The following is a 20,543-nucleotide window of genomic DNA, read 5'->3' as shown; positions in this document are numbered from 1 at the left end:
TTCAAGACTCTACATTTACAACTATTTGAAATTTAGCATTAAACAAAAACAAAGACATTTTCCCTCACTTCATCTTTCCCTCATCTGATATATTTGCTTATTGGAACATGGTAATACCAGTCACAAATCTGTTGTCGTAATTATGGATTTGAGTAAAAGAACTTGATGAAAATCTGAATTCAGTATTCTGCTTTTTCTAATTTTAGTTTAATTTATGCTTGTGAGTGGAATTAGCACAGTTCTTTTTTCATATTGTGATTTCTCTTTCAAAACATCTGCTATGTCTGCATGTCACTCTTTTTAATTTTTACATCAGTGACACAGTATTTTCCTTACCCAGTCTTCCTCTTTGGAGTTGAAATACTTAAAAGCTATAATGAAGGGAGTCATGAGTAAATACTTTGTAACCAGAAGTGTGGGAAGTTTCTCTTTCCAACAAAAGTCTGATGTAGTGTTAATTATTTGTATTAAATTTTGTAAAGTTTTAAAGTATATATATTGGAAGTTTTCCAAGGCCAGGGAAGATTTCTTGCGCATTTAACCATTATCAAATGTGCAGTATCGTAAACACTATTTTCCCATGAAGTGTTCTAACATTTCACCATGGTACTAACAGTCCACTGTTTTCTTTAGTTTAAAGTAATACAGAAGCTTTTTACTTGATAGTTTGCAACATTATCTTGTTTTATAATGTGCTTCATAAAATATTATAATGGAAACCAATGAAGATGTCTGAATGTCTTTTCCCCTGTCTAGGGAACACAGTGGTCTTTCTCCTCAAGATGACACTAATCCTGGAATGTCAGTGCCCCGGGTAAACCCTTCCGTCAATCCCAGTATCTCTCCAGCTCACGGTGTGGCCCGTTCGTCTACCTTGCCACCATCCAACAGCAACATGGTACCCACCAGAGTAAACCGCCAACAGAGCTCAGACCTTCATAGCAGCAGTCATAGCAATTCTAGCAACAGCCAAGGGAGTTTTGGATGCTCACCTGGAAATCAGATTGTAGCCAGTGTTGCCTTAAACCAGGGACAGGCCAGTTCCCAGAGCACTAATCCCCCTTTAAACCTCAATAATTCCCCTATGGAAGGTACAGGAATATCCCTTGCACAGTTCATGTCTCCAAGGAGACAAGTTAGTTCTGGATTGGCAACAAGGCCCAGGATGCCTAACAATTCATTTCCTCCTAATATTCCAACATTAAGCTCCCCCGTTAGCATGACAAGTACTGCCTGTAATAATAGTAACCGATCCTATTCAAACATCCCAGTAACACCTTTACAGAGTATGAATGAAGGACCCAATAACTCTGTTGGCTTCTCTGCCAGTTCTCCAGTCCTCAGGCAGATGAGCTCACAGAATTCACCTAGCAGATTAAATATACAACCAGCAAAAGCTGAATCCAAAGATAACAAAGAGATTGCATCCATTTTAAATGAAATGATTCAGTCTGACAACAGCTCTAATGACAGCAAACCTCTGGATTCTGGGCTTCTACATAACAATGACAGACTCTCAGATGGAGACAATAAATACTCTCAAACCAGTCACAAACTAGTGCAGCTTTTGACAACGACTGCAGAGCAGCAGTTACGGCATGCTGACATAGACACAAGTTGCAAAGAGGTACTGTCTTGCACAGGCACTTCCACCTCTGCCTCTACTAACTCTTCAAGTGGTTCTTGCCCCTCCTCTCATAGCTCACTGACCGAGCGGCACAAAATCCTACACCGTCTCTTACAGGAGGGTAGCCCCTCGGATATCACAACTTTGTCGGTGGAGCCTGATAAGAAGGACAGTGCATCTACTTCTGTGTCAGTGACTGGACAGGTCCAGGGAAATTCCAGTGTAAAACTGGAACTGGATGCTTCCAAGAAAAAAGAATCAAAAGACCATCAGCTCCTACGCTACCTTTTAGATAAAGATGAGAAAGATTTAAGATCTACTCCGAACCTGAGCCTGGATGATGTAAAGGTGAAGGTGGAAAAGAAAGAACAGATGGATCCTTGTAACACAAACCCAGCCTCCATGACCAAACCTGCTCCTGAGGAAATTAAACTGGAGTCACAGAGCCAGGTAGGTAATTCTTTACTTCATAGAATGAACATTCCTAGTTATTTTTCTCTTTTCTTTTATTTTGTTCCATGCATCGACTATATTTGGATTCAGGCTATGTTTTGCCCTATCCATTGGGCACATATTAAAAGATTAATATCAATGGTTGAAAACCCACAGGATACCCTCAAAAGTTCTCTTTGGAACCTTGGAGGGTTACCATATTTAGTGTGGCTTTCTAAGAAAGTAGATGTTTCTTTCGATAAAGTCATAGTTCACATCTTTGTAGATTTTAGAAAAAATACCTTCCCTGCCCCCTCCTCTCATCTCTCCATCTATTAAATCCAGCTCTTTCAGAATAGAGCCCAGAAACTTGTATTTTAAAGACTTCCCAGAGAACTCTGATAGGTAACTAAGTTTGGGAACCTCTGATGTAAATGAAATGAGAGAGAAATGTGAGGAGGTGGACACGGGTACCTAGTCTGGCTTGCTTTGCTATTTAATTTCCTTTGAAACATTTTCTAAAGTCATTTTCCTTCTCACTCTAACCACTCTCAACCCCCAGCCCCCATCAGATAGAGACTTTGAGTATTCCAGATAGTAGGCTATATAACATGCTCTGAAACAGAAGTAAATACAAATAAACCTTTGTGTAATTGTTATGGATCAGGAACCTCTGTGTTTAGGCTGGGGTAGCGGGTGGTGAAAAGTAATAGGCAGCTTCATTTATTGAATAATTGCAGCGGATTCTGAAGGAATTTAAGAAAAGCAGAAAATGTGATTCCTCCCCACTAGAAGTGTATACATTATTTAGACAGAATATAGACATCCATGAAATAGCTGAGAATGTATTTACAAAGCAGTTTATTAATAAGATTCTTCCTTGTGAAACCAAATTCACACTTAGTATGTATAGGTACTAGAGTTTCTTGAGTCAGTTTTATTTTTTGCCCTTATCTCCCAGAAGCCTCTCTCTTCTCTCAGGCATACTACATTCTAGGTACATGGAAGCCCTTCCTATTCCTGGGATAAGCCATGTCTCTTCTAAGTATCTTCTGCCTTGCTCTCCTTTCTATGTCTGCTGAACTTCTACTCATCCTTTAAACACAGTTCACAATCATTCACACACAATACACAATCATTTCTGTAAAGCTTCCTACAGTAGCTCTAGTTAGACATTCTTTTCCTCGAATGCTCAGTGTCTCTGTATTGTCTCTGTTTACTATTTGTAATGACACTGTTTTGGTTATTTCTATATACATTTACTCTTTGAGAAGGTTGTCCTATGTTTCTTGGTACAGCTAAACTAATGTCATGTTTCTAAGCTGAATAATAGCTTTAAATAACTACATTAAAATTCTCAGTCTTTAAAATTGACTTCAAAAGTAACAGCTTTATAAGAAAATGCCATTGTATACTACCTTGGCACATCTGTTTTGGTGTACATACATGCACTTCTGCTGAGTTTATACCTGGGGGTTGGAATTACAGGATCATAAAATATGTGTGTGTTCATCTTTAGCAGATAATGCTAGTTTTTCCAGGGTATGAGAATTCCTTCTAGTTGTTCCATGTCCTTATTAATACTTGGTGTTGTCTATCTTTTTAACTTCTAGCCATTCTGGGATCTGTGTAGTGATATTTCATAGTTTTAATTTGCCTTTCCCTAATAAATATCTGGACTTCCCAGGTGGCACTGGTAGTAAAGAACCCTCCTTCCAACGCAGGACACATAGAGATGCAGGTTCGATCCCTGGGTTGGGAAGATCCCCTGGAGGAGGGCATGGCAACCCACTCCAGTGTTCTTGCCTGGAGAATCCCATTGACAGTGGAGCCTGGTCGGCTACAGTCCATAGGGTTGCAGCCGGTTGTACACTATTGAAGCGACTTAGCCCACAATAAATATTTATTGGTCGTTTGGATGTTTTCTTTTGTAAATATCTTTTGAAGTGTTTTGCCCATTTTCCCAATATGTTGTATTTTTCCTATTGATGTGTAAGAGTTCTTTATACATTTTGGGTGAGTCATTTATTGGTTATATATTTACAGATGTCTTCTCTATACTGTGCCCTGCCTTTTCTCCCTGTTAATGGTGCTTTTTGATGAAGTCAAGTTCTTCATTTTAATGTAGACTCCAAATTGTCAGTTTTTCCCTTTTTGATTAGTACTTTTTGCACGTGCCGCAAAAGATGTGTTTAAAAATAGTCATAGTAGTTTTACTTATATTAGCCCAAAACCAGAAAAATTTCCCAAATCCATCACTAGAATTGATAAATATATATTGTAACATATTCGTACAATGGGACACTATTCAGCAACAGAAACAAAATAAACTACTGCTACCTGGAGCAGCATGTCTAAACTTCAGAAATGTAATGTGAAAGAAGCCAGATGTTTAAAAAAATATGTACATGTAATTTTACAATCTAGGAAGGGATTTTAGTTGAATTAAGTAATAAAACCCAAACAGCTAGACATTTTATGTTTATGAATTATCTTAAGGTAACCGTCATGGAATAATGTTGTGAAATAAAGGTCAGTTTTCTCCTATGCCTAACCACAGACAGATGTAAGAACTCCCTACCTATGATAGAAACTACATTTCCTACTCTGTTAAGTCTTTAAATGAGAAGTGACCTTTCTGGGATATTTGAAGCTATGCTATGCTATGCTAAGTCACTTCAGTCGTGTCCGACCCTGTGCGACCCCATAGATGGCAGCCCACCAGGCTCCCCCATCCCTGGGATTCTCCAGGCAAGAACACTGGAGTGGGTTGCCATTTCCTTCTCCAATGCATGAAAGTGAAAAGTGAAAGTAAAGTCGCTCAGTCGTGTCTGACTCTTAGTGACCCCATGAATTGCAGCCTAACAGGCTCCTCCGTCCGTGGAATTTTCCAGGCAAGAGTACTGGAGTGGGGTGCCATTGCCTTCTCTGATATTTGAAGCTAATATTCATTAAAAAAAATTTCACAAACTTTAAGAAATTATTTTTAAAAAGTATGTCAATGTAAATTTTTAAAAAGTATGTCAACGTAAATGTATTTTTTACTCCTTCATAAAGTAATCCATTTTATAAAATTTTGAAAAATATGACAGGAAAAAATCACTCATGATGTTATTGTCATAACACAGTACTCTCAATATCTCTTTCCAGTTCAATCTTTTTCCAGTGCGTACATTTTATACCAAAATATAATAGATAAGCACCGTGTGTATGTTGTCTTATATCCTGCAGTGTATCAGTACCATAAACTTCCACATTTTGTTCCAGTGTTCAGTTCAGTTTAGTTCAGTCGCTCAGTCGTGTCTGACTCTTTGCGACCCCATGAATCACAGCACGCCAGGCCTTCCTGTCCATCACCAACTTCCAGAGTTCACTCAAACTCACGTCCACTGAGTCAGTGATGCCATCCAGCCATCTCATCCTCTTTCGTCCCCTTCTCCTCTTGCCCCCAATCCCTCCCAGCATCAGAGTCTTTTCCAATGAGTGAACTCTTCGCATGAGGTGGCCAAAGTACTGGAGTTTCAGCTTCAGCATCATTCCTTCCAAAGAAATCCAGTGTTAGGTCATGCTATTTCATTGAGGCCCCAGTCTTTCTAATTATTTCTTCTTTCTTCATTCTCTCATAGTCACACTCAATTCATGTATTTTAAAGGAACAACTTGTTTTCTAGTTTCTTTCAGGTGAAAGTGTAGAATGTGTTTCCTCTAACTTTGATTTCCGTTCTTAGTTTACAGCTGACCTTGACCAGTTTGATCAGTTACTTCCGACGCTGGAGAAGGCACCACAGTTGCCAGGCCTATGTGAGACAGAGAGGATGGATGGCGCAGTCAGCAATGTGGCCATCAAATCGGAGATCCTGCCATCTGCACTTCAGTCCACCTCTGCCAGGCCCACTTCCAGGCTGAACAGTATGTGTTGGGGACAGAACTTCATTTTAAACGTTTAATGATGATATGGATTAGAGCTTTGTCCCTCATAATTATTGCACAGACCTTTTGTTTATTGGGAGTGAAGTATCTTTTCATTAATGCCACAGTAAGTAGTATATAGTTGATTTTAGATATATGAATGTCACTCGTCTTGTGTATTTTAAGTTATAGTACAACCTCTACTTTTTAATAGGTAATTTTAAGGTGAGCAGTTGATATTGAGTAATTTTACGTTCTTACCCAACCTTTCCATAGTAGGACTTTCAGAAGTATAATGTGGGGTCAGATTATGTTTCCAAAGTGTCTTCTTGAATACTGGCTCCATAAATTGTGAAGAAAAGTATTTTGTGCTGACATACACTGGGTAAATGCTTCATGACATATATATCATTCCTTAGTGTATATTAGAGGTTTTATGAAGTCCTGTGTTAGAGAAACTAGTTTAGTTTTTTTATTTTTTTGCTTTATCTTCATGCCAGTTTCTTTTTTAATTCTTAAAAAATTACACATGTTTTAAAGTTTACACTCCATTTACAATTATTATAGAATATTGACTATATTCCCCATGTTGTATAATACATCCTTGTTGCCTATCTTACGATTTAAATTAAATATTTCTTTAACCCAACATTTACCAAACTTTTCTTGATTATGGAATTCCTTTTGTCAAGTAATATGTGTTACCCCACAGAATGAGTTTTTCATGGAGACAACTGTGTTGAAATAGGTCATGACTGCTCTCGCCCATGTTAATATTTTCCTACTTAAGAGACACTTTGAATAGTATATTTCCAGTTCATGAAGATAGAGCTATTATATTATTTTCACCTGTCAGATTTGAAGTTGAAATAATAGTGGTGATAATTCCATTGTGTGACCTTGAAAGTAAAGGAAACTAACCAGCTCACTTTGAAAATTTGCCTGTCCCTCGTCTCATGGGACCAGATGTGGGGCTTGTTTATTTCAGTCATACCTCAGCTTTTAGCTATCATGACACAATTCCTGAAAGCTTACCAAGATTTCTAGGCATTTGGAAAGAAAAATCTCAAATCATCTCTGACATTTTGGGAAGCAGTTTTTCAGCTGACCAGAACACTAGATGAGAACAGAAGCCTAGGTTGAAGTCTCACATTTCCCATTTATTATTAATAACAGTTATACCTTCAACAAATGAATTTTCTGAGCCTCGTTCTCTTTATCTACAAAATAAGGATGTGTTATTGTTCAGTTGCTTGAGTCATGCCCGACTATTTGTGACCCCACACACTGCAGCACGCCAGGCTCCCCTGTCCTTCGCCTTCTCCTGAAGCTTGCCCAGACTCATGTCTGTTGAGTCAGTGAGGCCATCCAGCTGTCTCGGCCTCTGTCGTCCCCTTCTCCTCCTGCCTTCGATCCTTCCTAGCACTGGGGTCTTTTCCAACGAGTCAGCTCTTTTATTATTATAAAATAAGAATTAGATGAAATGATTTCAGAAGTCTTCTAATTGAAATTAGACTCCAGACTCTGGGATATCGGGCACAAGTGGGGAAACAATGAGATATAAGGCCAAAAGGAGATAGAATAAGAGTTTGTAAATTGATTGGTTCAATCCTGGTCCTTCCCCTTCTGATGTGGAAAACTGGAGGAGTTCTCTTGAGAGATACCACTTGGCCAAAAGAAGATGTTGGGATGTGGATATCTATGGGGAAATCCCTAAAGTGCAAAGGTCATGCTGCCATCTTAAATATCCAACAGTGGGACTTACCTGGTGGTCTGGTAGTTAAGACTCTGTGCTTCCAATGCAGGGGGCACAGGTTCGACCCCTGCTCAGAGAACGAAGATCCCACATGCCAAATGACATGACCAAAAAATAAAAGTAAATAAAATAACAGTAATAAGTGTCCAACAGTGAAGGCTGCAAGCAGGCACAAGCCTTACACAGAACCCAGCCAGTCAGTGTTTTAGAACACTGCATCTGTTCAGAGCAAACACAGCCAAAGACCATCAGGACTTGAAGCCTGTAACATAAAAGAGAGCAAACTAACCAGACAAAAAGAGTGTACAGTGGAAATATATAATGAGTATATGGACTAACAATTTTGGAAAAGATACGTCATCCATGAATAGCATCAGAAGAAAAAAAGGACAAAAGGAAGAAAGGACTTTTGGAAATTAGATATCCAAAATTTTTTAATTTCAAGAGAAATATTAGAAAATTAGACTGAGAAAATCTTTCAGAGAAAGCAAAAGACACATAGAAAGTAGGCAATAAAAAGTTAGGTTGACCTACAAGAGCCAATAGCGATTGATAAAAATTTCAGAAACAGTCAGGGGAAAAGAGCTTTCCAGGTGGCTCTATGGTAAAGAACCTGCGTGCCAATGCAGGAGACACAAGAGATGTGGGTTCAATCCCTGGAGAATCCCATGGACAGAGGAGCCTGAAGGGCTATAGGCCATAGGGTTGCACAGAGTCAGACACGACTGAAGTGACTTACCATGTAGCATGCATGAGTGGGGAAGATGGAAAAGAAGATATTTTCAAACCAAAAAAAAAAAAAAAAGACTTTTCTAGAACTGAAGGACATAATTCTTCAGAGTGAAATGATTCAACAAGTATTCAACACACACACACACACACACACACACACAAAACCGGTACCAAAACTTACCATCATGTAATTCTAAAACATCAGAGATAAAGATTCTAAAAGCTTGCAGAGAGATGTGAATTGTATACAGTGAATTGTAATGACCAAAACTTGGAAGCTGTCAAGCCACAGAAAGACATGGAGAAACCTTAAATGAATATTGCTGAGTGAAAGAAACCAACCTGAAAAGGTTACGTACTTTATGATTCCAACTATATGGCATTTTGGCAAAGGCAAAACTAGAGACAGTAAAAAGATTAGTGGTTGCCAGGGAGAGGGATAAATCGGTGGAACATGGGTAGTTTTTAGAGCAGTGAACCTATTCTGTATGATACTGTAATGGTGGATACGTGTTATTTTACATTTATCAAAACCACTAGAATGAGCAACGCAAAGAGTGAACCCTAATGTAAACTGTGGGCTTTATTTAATGAAAATGTGCCAATATTCATCTATTCTAACAAATATACCACACTAATGTAAGATGTTAATAATAGGGGAAACAGCCCAATCTAAAAAATGGGCAAAGAATTTTAAAATATACTTCATAAAATAAGATATGAAAGTTGCAAGTAGCACATAAGAAGATGGTCAGTGTTTTTAACCATCAAGGAAATGTGAATTAAAACTATAATGCAGTGCTGCTACATACTCATTGAAATATCTAGCATTTAAAAAACTGACAAAACAAAATGATAGCAAAGATGTGGGGCAACTTGAACTTTGGTGTTGCTGGTAGCAATGTAAAAGGGTAAAACAGATTTGGAAAATTGTTCAGCCATTTCTCTTAAACATGCTTTTACCGTGTGACCCAACAATTCAACTCTTAGTTATTGGAGACAGAGCCAAATGAAAGCATGTGTTCATCAAAAACTTGACCACAAATGTTCACATAGCTTTATTCATGATAGTCTCAAACTGGAAACAGTTTGAATGTTCATCAACAAGGAAATGGCTTATTTATAAAATGGAATACTGCTCAGCAGTGAAAAGGAAGGGACTGTTAGTACAGGGTATGAATTGGTCTCAAAAATATGAGTGAAAAAAGTAAAGATCATTGGTTGCCAGTGGTGAGGTCAAAGTAGGGAAGATTGATAGCCAAGGAGCTTGAGGGAATTTTTAAAGGTGATAGAAATATTCTGTTTTCCTGATTGAGGTGGAAGATTATGTATGGGTTTATACTTTTGCCAAGTTTATTGAACTGTACACTGAAAATCAGTGCATATTGTTTTATATGAACTCTATGTTAATAAAGTTTATTTTAGAAATACCAGGGGTTAGAATGGTTTCTGACCTGTAATCAGGCATCCAACTTCCAGTAGTTGTGAAGGCTGAAATAAAGACATTTTTGGATATAAAAGGGCACAAATACTTGCATAGTATGTTTACCTTCTGTAGTTAAGGCCCTTGAGGATATATTGGGTTGGCCAAAAAGTTCATTCGGATTTTCTGACAAACTTTTTTGCCAACCCATACTTCAGGAAACAGGAAGAAAACCAAAAAAGAGAGGCTTACAGGGTTCAGGGAAACAGAGGATCTGAAAAGAAGTCCAGGAATGATAGGTGATCAGCCAGATTAGAGAACAACACATGTAAATTGGAGTAGCAGGTCCAAGTCTTCTGAAAAGACAGCCTCCAAGGAACAAATGAAATTTCTCTCTGAGTTTATAAAAAAGATGATTCATAGATTCATGTCAAAAATGTTGAAGCATCTGAAAAAGTCTCCAAGAAAAGTAGGAAAATGAAAAAAATAAACTAATTATTAACTCAAGAAAAATGAAAGCATGATATAAGAAGGGATGTTTGTATACAATATGACTTAGCAGTAAGTAATATTTGCATAGTTCTAAGAATCTAAATATTAGCATTTTATGTAAAAAAAGCAATGATCTCTGTTAGGGAATTGGGAACATAGAAGGTAGTAAGAGTAGTAGATGTGAGAGAACTGAAACCCCATCTATCATGATGGGGAGTCAGAAACTTAAAATGGAGATATTTTAGAAATAGGCAGTTGCCAAAGAAAACAGACAAGTTGTGAATGGTTGTCTCTGTTGAAAGGGGAGTAATCAAAGGGTCAGAAGGGGCAAGACAGAAAACTGCTTTTATTCATAGACCTTTTGGTTCTGACTTTTAAAGTTTTGTATATGTGTTAATTTGATGAAAATTAAAGTTAATAAAAATAGAAAGTGTCTTCTAGCTCTCCAGTCTGTGAAAGTGGAATGTTTTTCATTCCTAATCCGTCTTGAGTCAAATAGCTCTTTTTTCTCTCTTGAGATTTCCTCCCCTGAATACAGCTTTATGTACATGTGCTCAGTCAGTCAGTCATGTCCAACTCTTTGAGACCCCATGGACTGTAGCCCACCAGGCTCCTCTGTCTATGGGATTTTCCAGGCAAAAATACTGGAGTAGGTTGTCATTTTCTCCTCTAGGGTATCTTCTCAAGCCAGGGATTGAACCTGCATCTCTTGCCTCTCCTGCATTGTTAGGCGGATTCTTTACCACTAGTAGCACCTGGAAGAGTTTGTAAATAGGCCAGACACCTGCTCCTTGGAAGAAAAGCTATGACCAACCTAGACAGTATATTAAAAAGCAGAGATATTACTTTACCAACAAAGGTCCATCTAGTCAAAGCTATGGTTTTTTCCAGTAGTCAAGTATGGATGTGAGAGCTGGACTTATAAAGAAAGCTGAGCAACGAAGAATTGATGCTTTTGAACTGTGGTGGTGGAGAAGACTCTTGAGAGTCCCTTGGACTGCAAGGTGATCCAACCAGTCCATCCTAAAGGAAAGCAGTCCTGAATATTCATTGGAAGGACTGATGCTGAAGCTGAAACTTCAGTACTTTGGCCACCTGATGTGAAGAACCAACTCATCGGAAAAGACCCTGATGCTGGGAAAGATTGAAGGCGGGAGGAGAAGGGGACAACAGAGCATGAGATGGTTGGATGGCATCACCGACTTGATGGACATGAGTTTGAGTAAGCTCTGGGACGTGGTGATGGACAGGAAAGCCTGGCGTGCTACAGTCCATGGGGTTGCAAACAGTCAGACACGACTGAGCGACTGAACTGAACTGATCTGGTCTGAGTAGGTTGTCAGTCCGTTCAAACTGAGTGACTGAACTAACTGAACTGACACCAGAATCTGTTAAACTTTGTGCTGTAGTGTTGCTGAAAGCCAGAAAGAGAGGGGTGAAATGAGGTAAATGAGGAGAGGGTGATCACTGCAGACTGTGTTTCCATGCAAACAGGAAAGAAACAAGGAGAAGAGAAAGGAAAAGAGGACAAAGGACTGGAGAAAGAAAAAAGAAGATGAGGACAAAAATATAATAACTCATAAAGGGAAGAGAATAGCCTCTGAGTCTCTGCCACCTCTAGCCTCTACACTGTCCACCACCACCTTTCACCCGAGCCAGACTCCATTATCAGATGGCTGATTCCACGTCTTAACTTTGTGTCCAAAGGTCTCGCATAAGACAGTTGAACTATTCACCACCTATTCGAACTCCTGGATCTATCTGCCATGTCACTTATCTTTTCTGTCACACTTACCTTGCCCTTGCCCATTTGCACTGTATTCTGAGAGTCTCTGGGCCAGATTTTTCAGATCAAAACTGAATCTTCAACCATATCCATCCTGTTCCTCAGTCAGTCTGTTGAGTTCTTTAAATTGTAGCAATCATGTGTATGGAAATTTTTTTCATAGAACTCTATTGCCTTTTATATATATGATAGACTTTTAAATCTGTGTATTGATTAATTTGGCATACTCCATTTTTTGTAACAATCCTTTTTTCTTCAAAGTTTGTTTCTCTGTTAAATTTGCTGTCTTTCCTTCCTGCTGTTGACTTTTCTTGAATGTTTTGGTGAACCAGGGCTGTCTGTGTATGTATACTGAAAAAGACCTAGAATGAAACACCGTGGTAGCTAAAGTGTCTCTTCAGCTAAAGTGAGAGGCCCTTTTGCTCTGGCAGTGAATGTAGCTTCTGATTATAGAAGCCCTGGTGCTCAGTTGTTGTTGTGAAGGAGTCAGGGCTGGTGAGAGGGAAATCCCTCGTGGCAGCCCTCACACCCACTTTGGGAGATTCCCTGGGCAGAACTCCCACACTGAGTCATGTCCTCACCACTTTAATCCCATGGGCAGACGCCAGAGTCAGCTGCACTCAGAGCAGGGCCTGGTGACAGCTGTTCAGTTGTCCTTTAATTATCCCAGCAATCACCCGTGGCCTGTTCCTTTACTTGTTCAAATGACCACTGAGCCTGGAATTGTTCTGGTGTCCCTCTGAGTAAACTTCCTCTTTTGGAAAATCTCCCCTTTTTTCATAATATAAGTTTTTTAGTTTAGGTGAACTTCTCCATCAGTTTTATCTTTCCATCTGTTTTGTTTTCATTGTTCTAGTTAGCTACCATGTTACTTCTTTTACCTCTCCTTCAGCTGTAGATTTATTGTCCCCTTTCAATTTCCTTTATTTCCATGAAAATTTTGGGTGTAGAATAAAATAGAGATGGTAAATCTGTCACATTGAACCAAAAATGTTCCATAGATCTACTTACGTACAAGAAAACTAAGGTCCAAAGAAAGAAAACACACACACACAGATAAAAACTTGCCCAAAGTTATCCAGTTAGTGTACGCAGAACCAGGATTTAAATTTCAGCCTGCCTGGTTTCAAAACACATCGTTTATAGGCACACACACACACACGTACTCCCATGCAGTGTGACCACGTGACTTAAATAATTTTGTTGGAAATGTACTGTAAGAGCACATTAAAAGAATTTAGGAAGATCTTGATCAAAACATATATAATGTGCTCTCTTAGCAGTACCTTCAAAACCTCTGCCATGTCTTTTTGTCTGTCTTCAAATTCCTATATTTTAAATGTGGATTTGACTTTTGAAGTTTTGTGAAGTAATTTGGAGCCAAATTTGTTGATCCAAAAAGAATAATACTTAAAAAAAATCAGAATCAAAGTTAGATGTAGTTAGAAGTATTTTCTTGAATACTTGTATACTAGATAAGACAGTTTTAGAAGAATTCCAAAAATATTTGAACACTGGCAACACTACTGAAGTGAATGAATGACCTCCTGCTCATTTTTTTGTTCTGTGAACATACACATTCTGAGGTTTAAAATTTTTTTAAATTTTATTAATCTGTAATACACTGAGTGTTGCATAACTAAAAATACATGTTTCACATAAAACGTTTTCAGCATTTAAAAAAATCCATTTTTAGTTCCTTGTTTTTGAGGTTGTGTTTAGTGTTTTGTGACTATTGGTAGGCATCTTTTGCTACTGCAGGACTATAATTAATAATCTTACATAGTACAGATAGTTGACCACATCTAAGAGTATATCTGAACTGTAAATTCTGAACGGAATTGCTGGGTCAAAGCATAGGTGGATTTTACCAAATGGCCTTTCTTATGCCAATTTACAGGGTGATAATGTTCTTCTTTCTACACATCCTTTCTAATCGTTTGAATTATGCACTTTTTCATCTTTGCCAATCTGAAGAGTTTTTTAAGTATCTCAATGTAGTTTTAATATGTATTTCTTTTATTGTGAAATTAGGTTGATCACTTTTCAGTGCTTTTTTGTGACCTGTTACCTACTGGGTTATTCAGTTTTTATCTTACTGATTTATAGTTCTTTTTGTATAGTAGAGAAATTAGTCAAACACTATAGCTGCTGTGCATAGTTAACAGCCAAATGTAACACAAAACTGAACCAGAATCTCTTTATCAACAGCTGAAGAAAATTAACTGTGAACACCAGAATCACTAGATGCTGAATTAACTCTTAGTGGAGTAAAATGTGCAAAAGCCACTCTTGATTTAACAATGCTTTCTACTGTGTGCAGAAGGAGTTTTTAAATTTTTTAATAATATAAGCATTTGTTTGTTTTTCTAGCTGAAATCACTATGGCTAATGGGGATATAAGATTTTATTTTAACCATATTTAAAATGGAGAAAATATGATGCTGGATCCTTTGCACAGATTATTAAAAAAATAAACAGCTTGATCAGGAGTCCCTAATAGCTTGTTTTCTACCCCCACATCAGCTGCCTCTCTCCAGCAGAGACGAGTAAACACAGTAATGTGTCCCTTTGAAAATCACTATGCCTGTCTTGTGTAACATATATACATACTTACTCATGTTTGTATCAGAAACACAAACATGACCAAAAGTAGTAGGTTTATTCCTTGGATAAAGAGAGATAAATTGTGTATTTTGTAAAACATTCCAGCAAGTTGAATTTTTTTTAAAAGAAGTCAGTTTCTAAAAGAAGTCCTAAAATGTTAAAGTGACCTTTAGAATAAAAAACAGCTTCTTTTAAGTATATAGCCTATGCAAACAAAACTTATAATTGAATCAGTGATTGATTGGGTTTTTTACCCCTAGTCACCAAATTTAGCACAATTACTTTATTTTGAAAATATTTTATCCAACTTGTTTTCGTAATCTTTTTTCCCATCAAGACTACTGTGAGATACTATGTCCTGTTACTGAGTCAAATAAACTATTCTATGATACTAAGTCTAGATGGTAGACAGCCATGTAAATTTTCTTTGACTCTTAAATATAATGATTTTGTTTATGTTAGATTTCTAAAATGGAATAAGACAGGAATTATTGTGCAGAGCAGAGCAAAGGGACAACTTCAGATAATCTTCTCTGACCAACTTTCTGATTGAAATAATGAGAAGAATTAAGTGATTACTTTCCCTTCACCTTTTATTGTTGTTGTTCGGTATTTTGCTTTTTTTCCCCCAGAATCATACAGAATTTGGTTTCTCTATCATTTGTCATGCTAGAGAAGACAAGTTTAATTGCAAGCTATAATTTTTTGTATTTAGAAGTGAATGTGCTTTTATGTGCACTCCTATATTTCATTCATACTAAATATTGAGTATATTTCAATATGTAGTCAAGTTAGATTAATTGAGCCTAACATGTTTTATGCAGTTAATAATTATCAGTGTGCAGCATTAAATAAGTTTGAGGGGCATCCTTAAATCTACTTATCTCCATTCATTAAAATGAGGAATTCTACCTAATTGTATATTTTCTCAAGCCACTAAGGCATTTTTAGTTTTTGTTAGTTTACTAGGGCTGCCATAATAATAAAATACCACAGACCAGTGACTTAAACAATAGACATTTATTTTCTCACAAGCTGAAGGCTGGAAGTTCAGGTTGAGGAGGGTCAGTAGGTTTGCTGTCTTCTGATGCCTCTTTCACTAGCTTGCAGATAGCTTTCTTCTTGCTGTGTCCTCATGGTCATCTCTCTTCTGTGTCATCTCTGTCCTAATCACCTCTTCTTATAACACCAGTTATACTGAAGTGTTTGAAGTAGAGCCACCCTGACAACTCTTAATCACTTCACTCAGAGCCTTGTCCCCAAATATAATGACATTCTGAAGTACTAGAGGTTAGGGCTTTAACATAAATTTTATTCCTTTTCAGGATTACAAATAGCCATCAGAAACATTAAAAGAAAATAAAGTAATCCTTAGTCTCACAACCTAAAATCTACCAAGAATATATAGCTTACTAGATTTATTCTATTAATATATAGAAATTTTATAATATCCTAAGAGTAGACTCCTCCTGAAAATAATGTATTGGATTATACTTTTTTCCTTTTTCATTTATCAGCATGTTATAAATATCTATACCATAATTCATTAATGAATGAATTTCTGGAATTTAGGTTCTTTACAGTTTTTTCCCTAATATAAGTAGTAGAGAAGTAATCAAAGCTTTCCAAAAAAATTGTACATACTGCCATCTTCCATTGTACTGTAGTGCTCTGGTCAGTTGTGCCCGACTCTTTGCAACCCCAGGGACTGTAGCCCACCAGGCTCTTCTGTCCATAACATTCTCCAGGCAAGAATACTAGAGTGGGTTGCCATTTCTACTCCAGAAGATCTTCCTGCCCCAAGGATCAAACCTGCATCTCCTGTGTCTCTTGTATTGGCAGGCGAATTCTTTACCACTACATCATAAAGCATAACTCAACCTCTTTTTTTCGTTTGTCATCATTATAGACAACAATTATCATACCATTATTGTACAGCTATATTCTCAGTTAACCACTGTAGAGTTTTTTTGTCCATTTACTAAATGGCCCCAGTTTGCAGTGCAGTTTAGCTTCTGATTCTGCCTTTTGTAGAGCATATTTTATCCTTTACTTGCATCTCTCAAACATTTCATGACAGTAGCAGTGTCCCTACTTATTGCATATTCCATACTGGGATTGGGGGCAGGAGGAGAAGGGGACAACAGAGGATGAGATGGCTGGATGGCATCACCGACTCGATGCACATGAGTTTGGGTGAACTCCGGGAGTTGGTGATGGACAGGGAGGCCTGCGTGCTGCGATTCATGGGGTCGCCAAGAGTCGGACACTACTGAGCGACTGAACTGAATAGGGTATAGACTGAAAAAGCAGTTAACTGAAATTGTTATGATCATTTTTAAAATCAGTAATATCTGAAGAAGTTCTAAGTGATTCTCTTATGGTAATGTATAAAAACCTTGAATGTCACATTTTCTTTGCATTTATTTTGTTTACTTATTTATTTATTTGGTTGTGCTGGGTTTTAGTTGTGGCATGTGGCATGTTTGGGTTCCCCAAACAGGGATTGAACCTGGGCTCCCCACATTGGGAGCATGGAGTCTTAGCCACTGGACAACCAGGGAAGTCCAGATTCTGTTTGATTCAAAGAACTTTTCTCACTTTCTCATTTACCTGTTATTATGTCACATTCTAGATAGGGTAAGTTTCTGAATAAGTGACCTTTGTATCATTGAGGTAGTATTTTATAGGGGAAATCTCACTCTACTCTATAATATATTACTTCTGAAAAATATTATCATATCTTCTGTTTTAATACATCCTGACTTCTAACCTTTCTTTCTTTAACCAGGATTACCTGAACTGGAATTAGAAGCAATTGATAACCAGTTTGGACAACCAGGAACTGGTGATCAGATTCCATGGGCAAATAATACAGTGACAGCTGTAAATCAGAATAAGCCAGAAGAGTGAGTAGTACATTTTGTGTATTATCAAGTAACAGATACCATCTTCTACAGCAAAGAACTGCTTTTCCCAAACAAGATTCCAGTTTGTATTGGTGTTTTATAGATATTAATGGAAGGTGAAGGTTTAATGAAAAGAAAAAGATGGGGGAGGACACCAAATCAAACAGATTTATTTACTGCATGACTGCAAGACTAGTGTATATTTTAATTACCAAGAGATTGATATAGTATGCAGCTTTATTTTTCATCTCTTACTTTGCTTTGATTGATTACCGTAAAATTTCTGGGACTGGTAGATGAATTGGCCTCAGCACAACAACTCTATTGCTCTTGAGTTCTTAGTTGTATAATTATTTTGTCCAGCTTTTCTCTTTGTTTGGAGCAAGAATACATAAGAAGGGAAGATACTTTCTACATCTGCTTAGTATCCCCACTTGAGTAGAATTTGATTCCTCAATCCACGCAGGTAGCTCTATTCCAACACATATAGTGCATCTCATATATAGCAACCAAAGGGTGACTAGGTAGCATTGAGTGTGAAGCCTTAATTATGACCTCTAGCCTTGTTTACCTTCCCCAAAGAAGAATCCTTATCATTATAGAAGTAGTATTAGTACTAGTGTAATTTTCTATATATCTTTAAGTTTTATGCATCAGTTGATATCAATTGGATTAGACTATGTATTTCCTACATGTAATCAACAATTTGTTGGTTAACACTGAGCATTTTTCTAGTTTGATTTCTTTTGTCATGTTATCAGCATGATTTGATCATCCTTGAAAGTTAAGTAATACATATAATGTGTACTGTTTTCATATGGTTCAATTATCAATAATTAATTGCACCTATAGAATATAAATAGAATAAATAGTATAAAATTTTATTTAGATTAAATTTTTTTTTTTTTTTAGTTTTTGGTTGATTTTTATTTTTTACTTGTGTTAAAAACTATTTTCTCTTAACTATGGTTAATTTTTCAGGCTATTTCTGTAAGCTAACATGAAGAACGTGGAAACAAAGTTCAGTGATTGACAAAATAATGAAAAATATATTCAAGCTGCATACCAAATGTTCATAAATTTCTGCACATTAAGTATAGAAAATTTCATTGCATAAGAATTGGTTTTAAAAAAATCTCGGCAATTTCCTAGAACTAGATTTGCATATATGTGTATGTATATTTGTATTCTTAAGGTTGAATACTTATTTGCTACATCAGTCTTTATTTTTCTTATCTTTTGATTCTTCAGCCAGTGTATTAGTTCACAATTAGATGAACTTCTCTGTCCACCAACAACAGTCGAAGGAAGAAATGATGAGAAGGCCCTTCTTGAACAGCTGGTATCCTTCCTCAGTGGAAAAGATGAAACTGAGCTAGCTGAACTAGACAGAGCTTTGGGAATTGACAAGCTTGTTCAGGTATGTACTACAGTTGGCCTTTTTTAGATGATGCAGCCCTGAAAAGCTAGAAGAGTATTTTTAAGCAAGACTTTTTCATATGACTCTCACTGTATGGTAGCTATTTTATAATTTACCCTTGTGAAAGTTATCAAAATATATAATAATTAAATAATGGGCTTTTAAAACAAAAAGCCTGTCATAATAATTACAGAGTTATAGCCTTTTACTATGGAACATAATCTTAGAAGCTTTCCCTAGAATAGAATCCAGATTTTATATTATTCTTATTTTAGGACTTAATTTATCCTTCATTCATGCTAGACTTCAGCCTATATGTTCTATAACATTCCAACTTCCAGGTTAGTATTTTTGAGACTTTGGAGTTAAAAAATCAATTTAGTGCATCATGACCAGCATTTTTTTTAATGGATAGAATAATGTAGAATAAAGACTGTCAGAATGCAGAAAAAGGGAAAGTTGTGTTTCATGAAACTCTGTTTTCAGTTACATACACAAACAGTAGGTCATAATTTAAATTATATTTCTTTCAATAAGTAGTAGTCAAAAAGTTTGAAAGCCGTAGCTGTATGGCATTCTGTTAGGTCAGCTGTGAATTTTTTTTTTTCAAACAAGATAAAATCATGAATTCTATATTTGACATAGAAAAATTAATCCCTCCTTTAGGAATCTACTTCTCATGGTAATCTATTCAATTTAACATTTGTTGATTCTTAGGCTTTGCAGTGAGGTTCTTTTCAAACCATTTAGCTTTATTTCATTGATTTAGGGCCTTAATTTTAACCATATTTTCATCTCTCTTTACTGAGATTTTAAACATCCCAGTTAATGTATTACACCATTTCAGAAGCAACTTACATAAGTGATTCCTTTAAGTATTAATAGCAAACTTCTGGAGAGCTTCATATGATCTCAGATCCAAAATTGTATAGAGAAGCATGTCATTCATTGGCAGAAATGTATTTGTAAAATCTTCTGGCTTATTTTCCAACAGGGAGGTGGATTAGATGTATTATCAGAGAGATTTCCACCACAGCAAGCAACACCACCATTGATGATGGAAGAAAGACCCAACCTTTATTCCCAGCCTTATTCTTCTCCTTCGCCTACTGCCAATCTCTCTAGCCCTTTCCAAGGCATGGTCAGGCAAAAACCTTCACTGGGGACTATGCCTGTTCAAGTAACACCTCCTCGAGGTGCTTTTTCACCTGGCATGGGCATGCAGCCCAGGCAGACGCTAAACAGACCTCCAGCTGCACCCAACCAACTTAGACTTCAACTTCAACAACGATTGCAAGGACAACAGCAGGTGAATACCCTTGTTCAACAGGTGTCTTTTTAAAGGGATGTGCTAATAGCTGTATGTAACAAGACAGCCCAAATGCTATTAGATTGACCAAAAGGTTGGTGTGGGTTTTCCATAGGATGTTGTGGAAAAATTCAAATGAATT

General features: G+C 37.0%; 1 protein-coding gene across 11 annotated transcripts in view; it reads left to right on the top strand.

Annotated features, from left to right (window-relative positions):
• Positions 1–20,543, top strand: part of NCOA1 (nuclear receptor coactivator 1) — a 219,034-nt gene that overhangs the window by 161,194 nt on the left and 37,297 nt on the right. For all 11 annotated transcript variants that reach the window (NM_001206215.1, XM_024998757.2, XM_024998760.2 and 8 more), the window contains 5 exons: positions 757–2,077; positions 5,787–5,967; positions 17,555–17,672; positions 18,924–19,092; positions 20,087–20,401. In NM_001206215.1, the coding sequence (NP_001193144.1) occupies positions 757–2,077; positions 5,787–5,967; positions 17,555–17,672; positions 18,924–19,092; positions 20,087–20,401 (2,104 nt within the window). The remainder of the gene's footprint in view (positions 1–756; positions 2,078–5,786; positions 5,968–17,554; positions 17,673–18,923; positions 19,093–20,086; positions 20,402–20,543) is intronic.

Source organism: Bos taurus, chromosome 11, assembly GCF_002263795.3.
Source record: "Bos taurus isolate L1 Dominette 01449 registration number 42190680 breed Hereford chromosome 11, ARS-UCD2.0, whole genome shotgun sequence".
NCBI lineage: Eukaryota > Metazoa > Chordata > Mammalia > Artiodactyla > Bovidae > Bos > Bos taurus.
The sequence above is the reverse complement of the archived record's forward strand: the minus strand, read 5'-3'. Positions and strand labels throughout refer to the sequence as shown.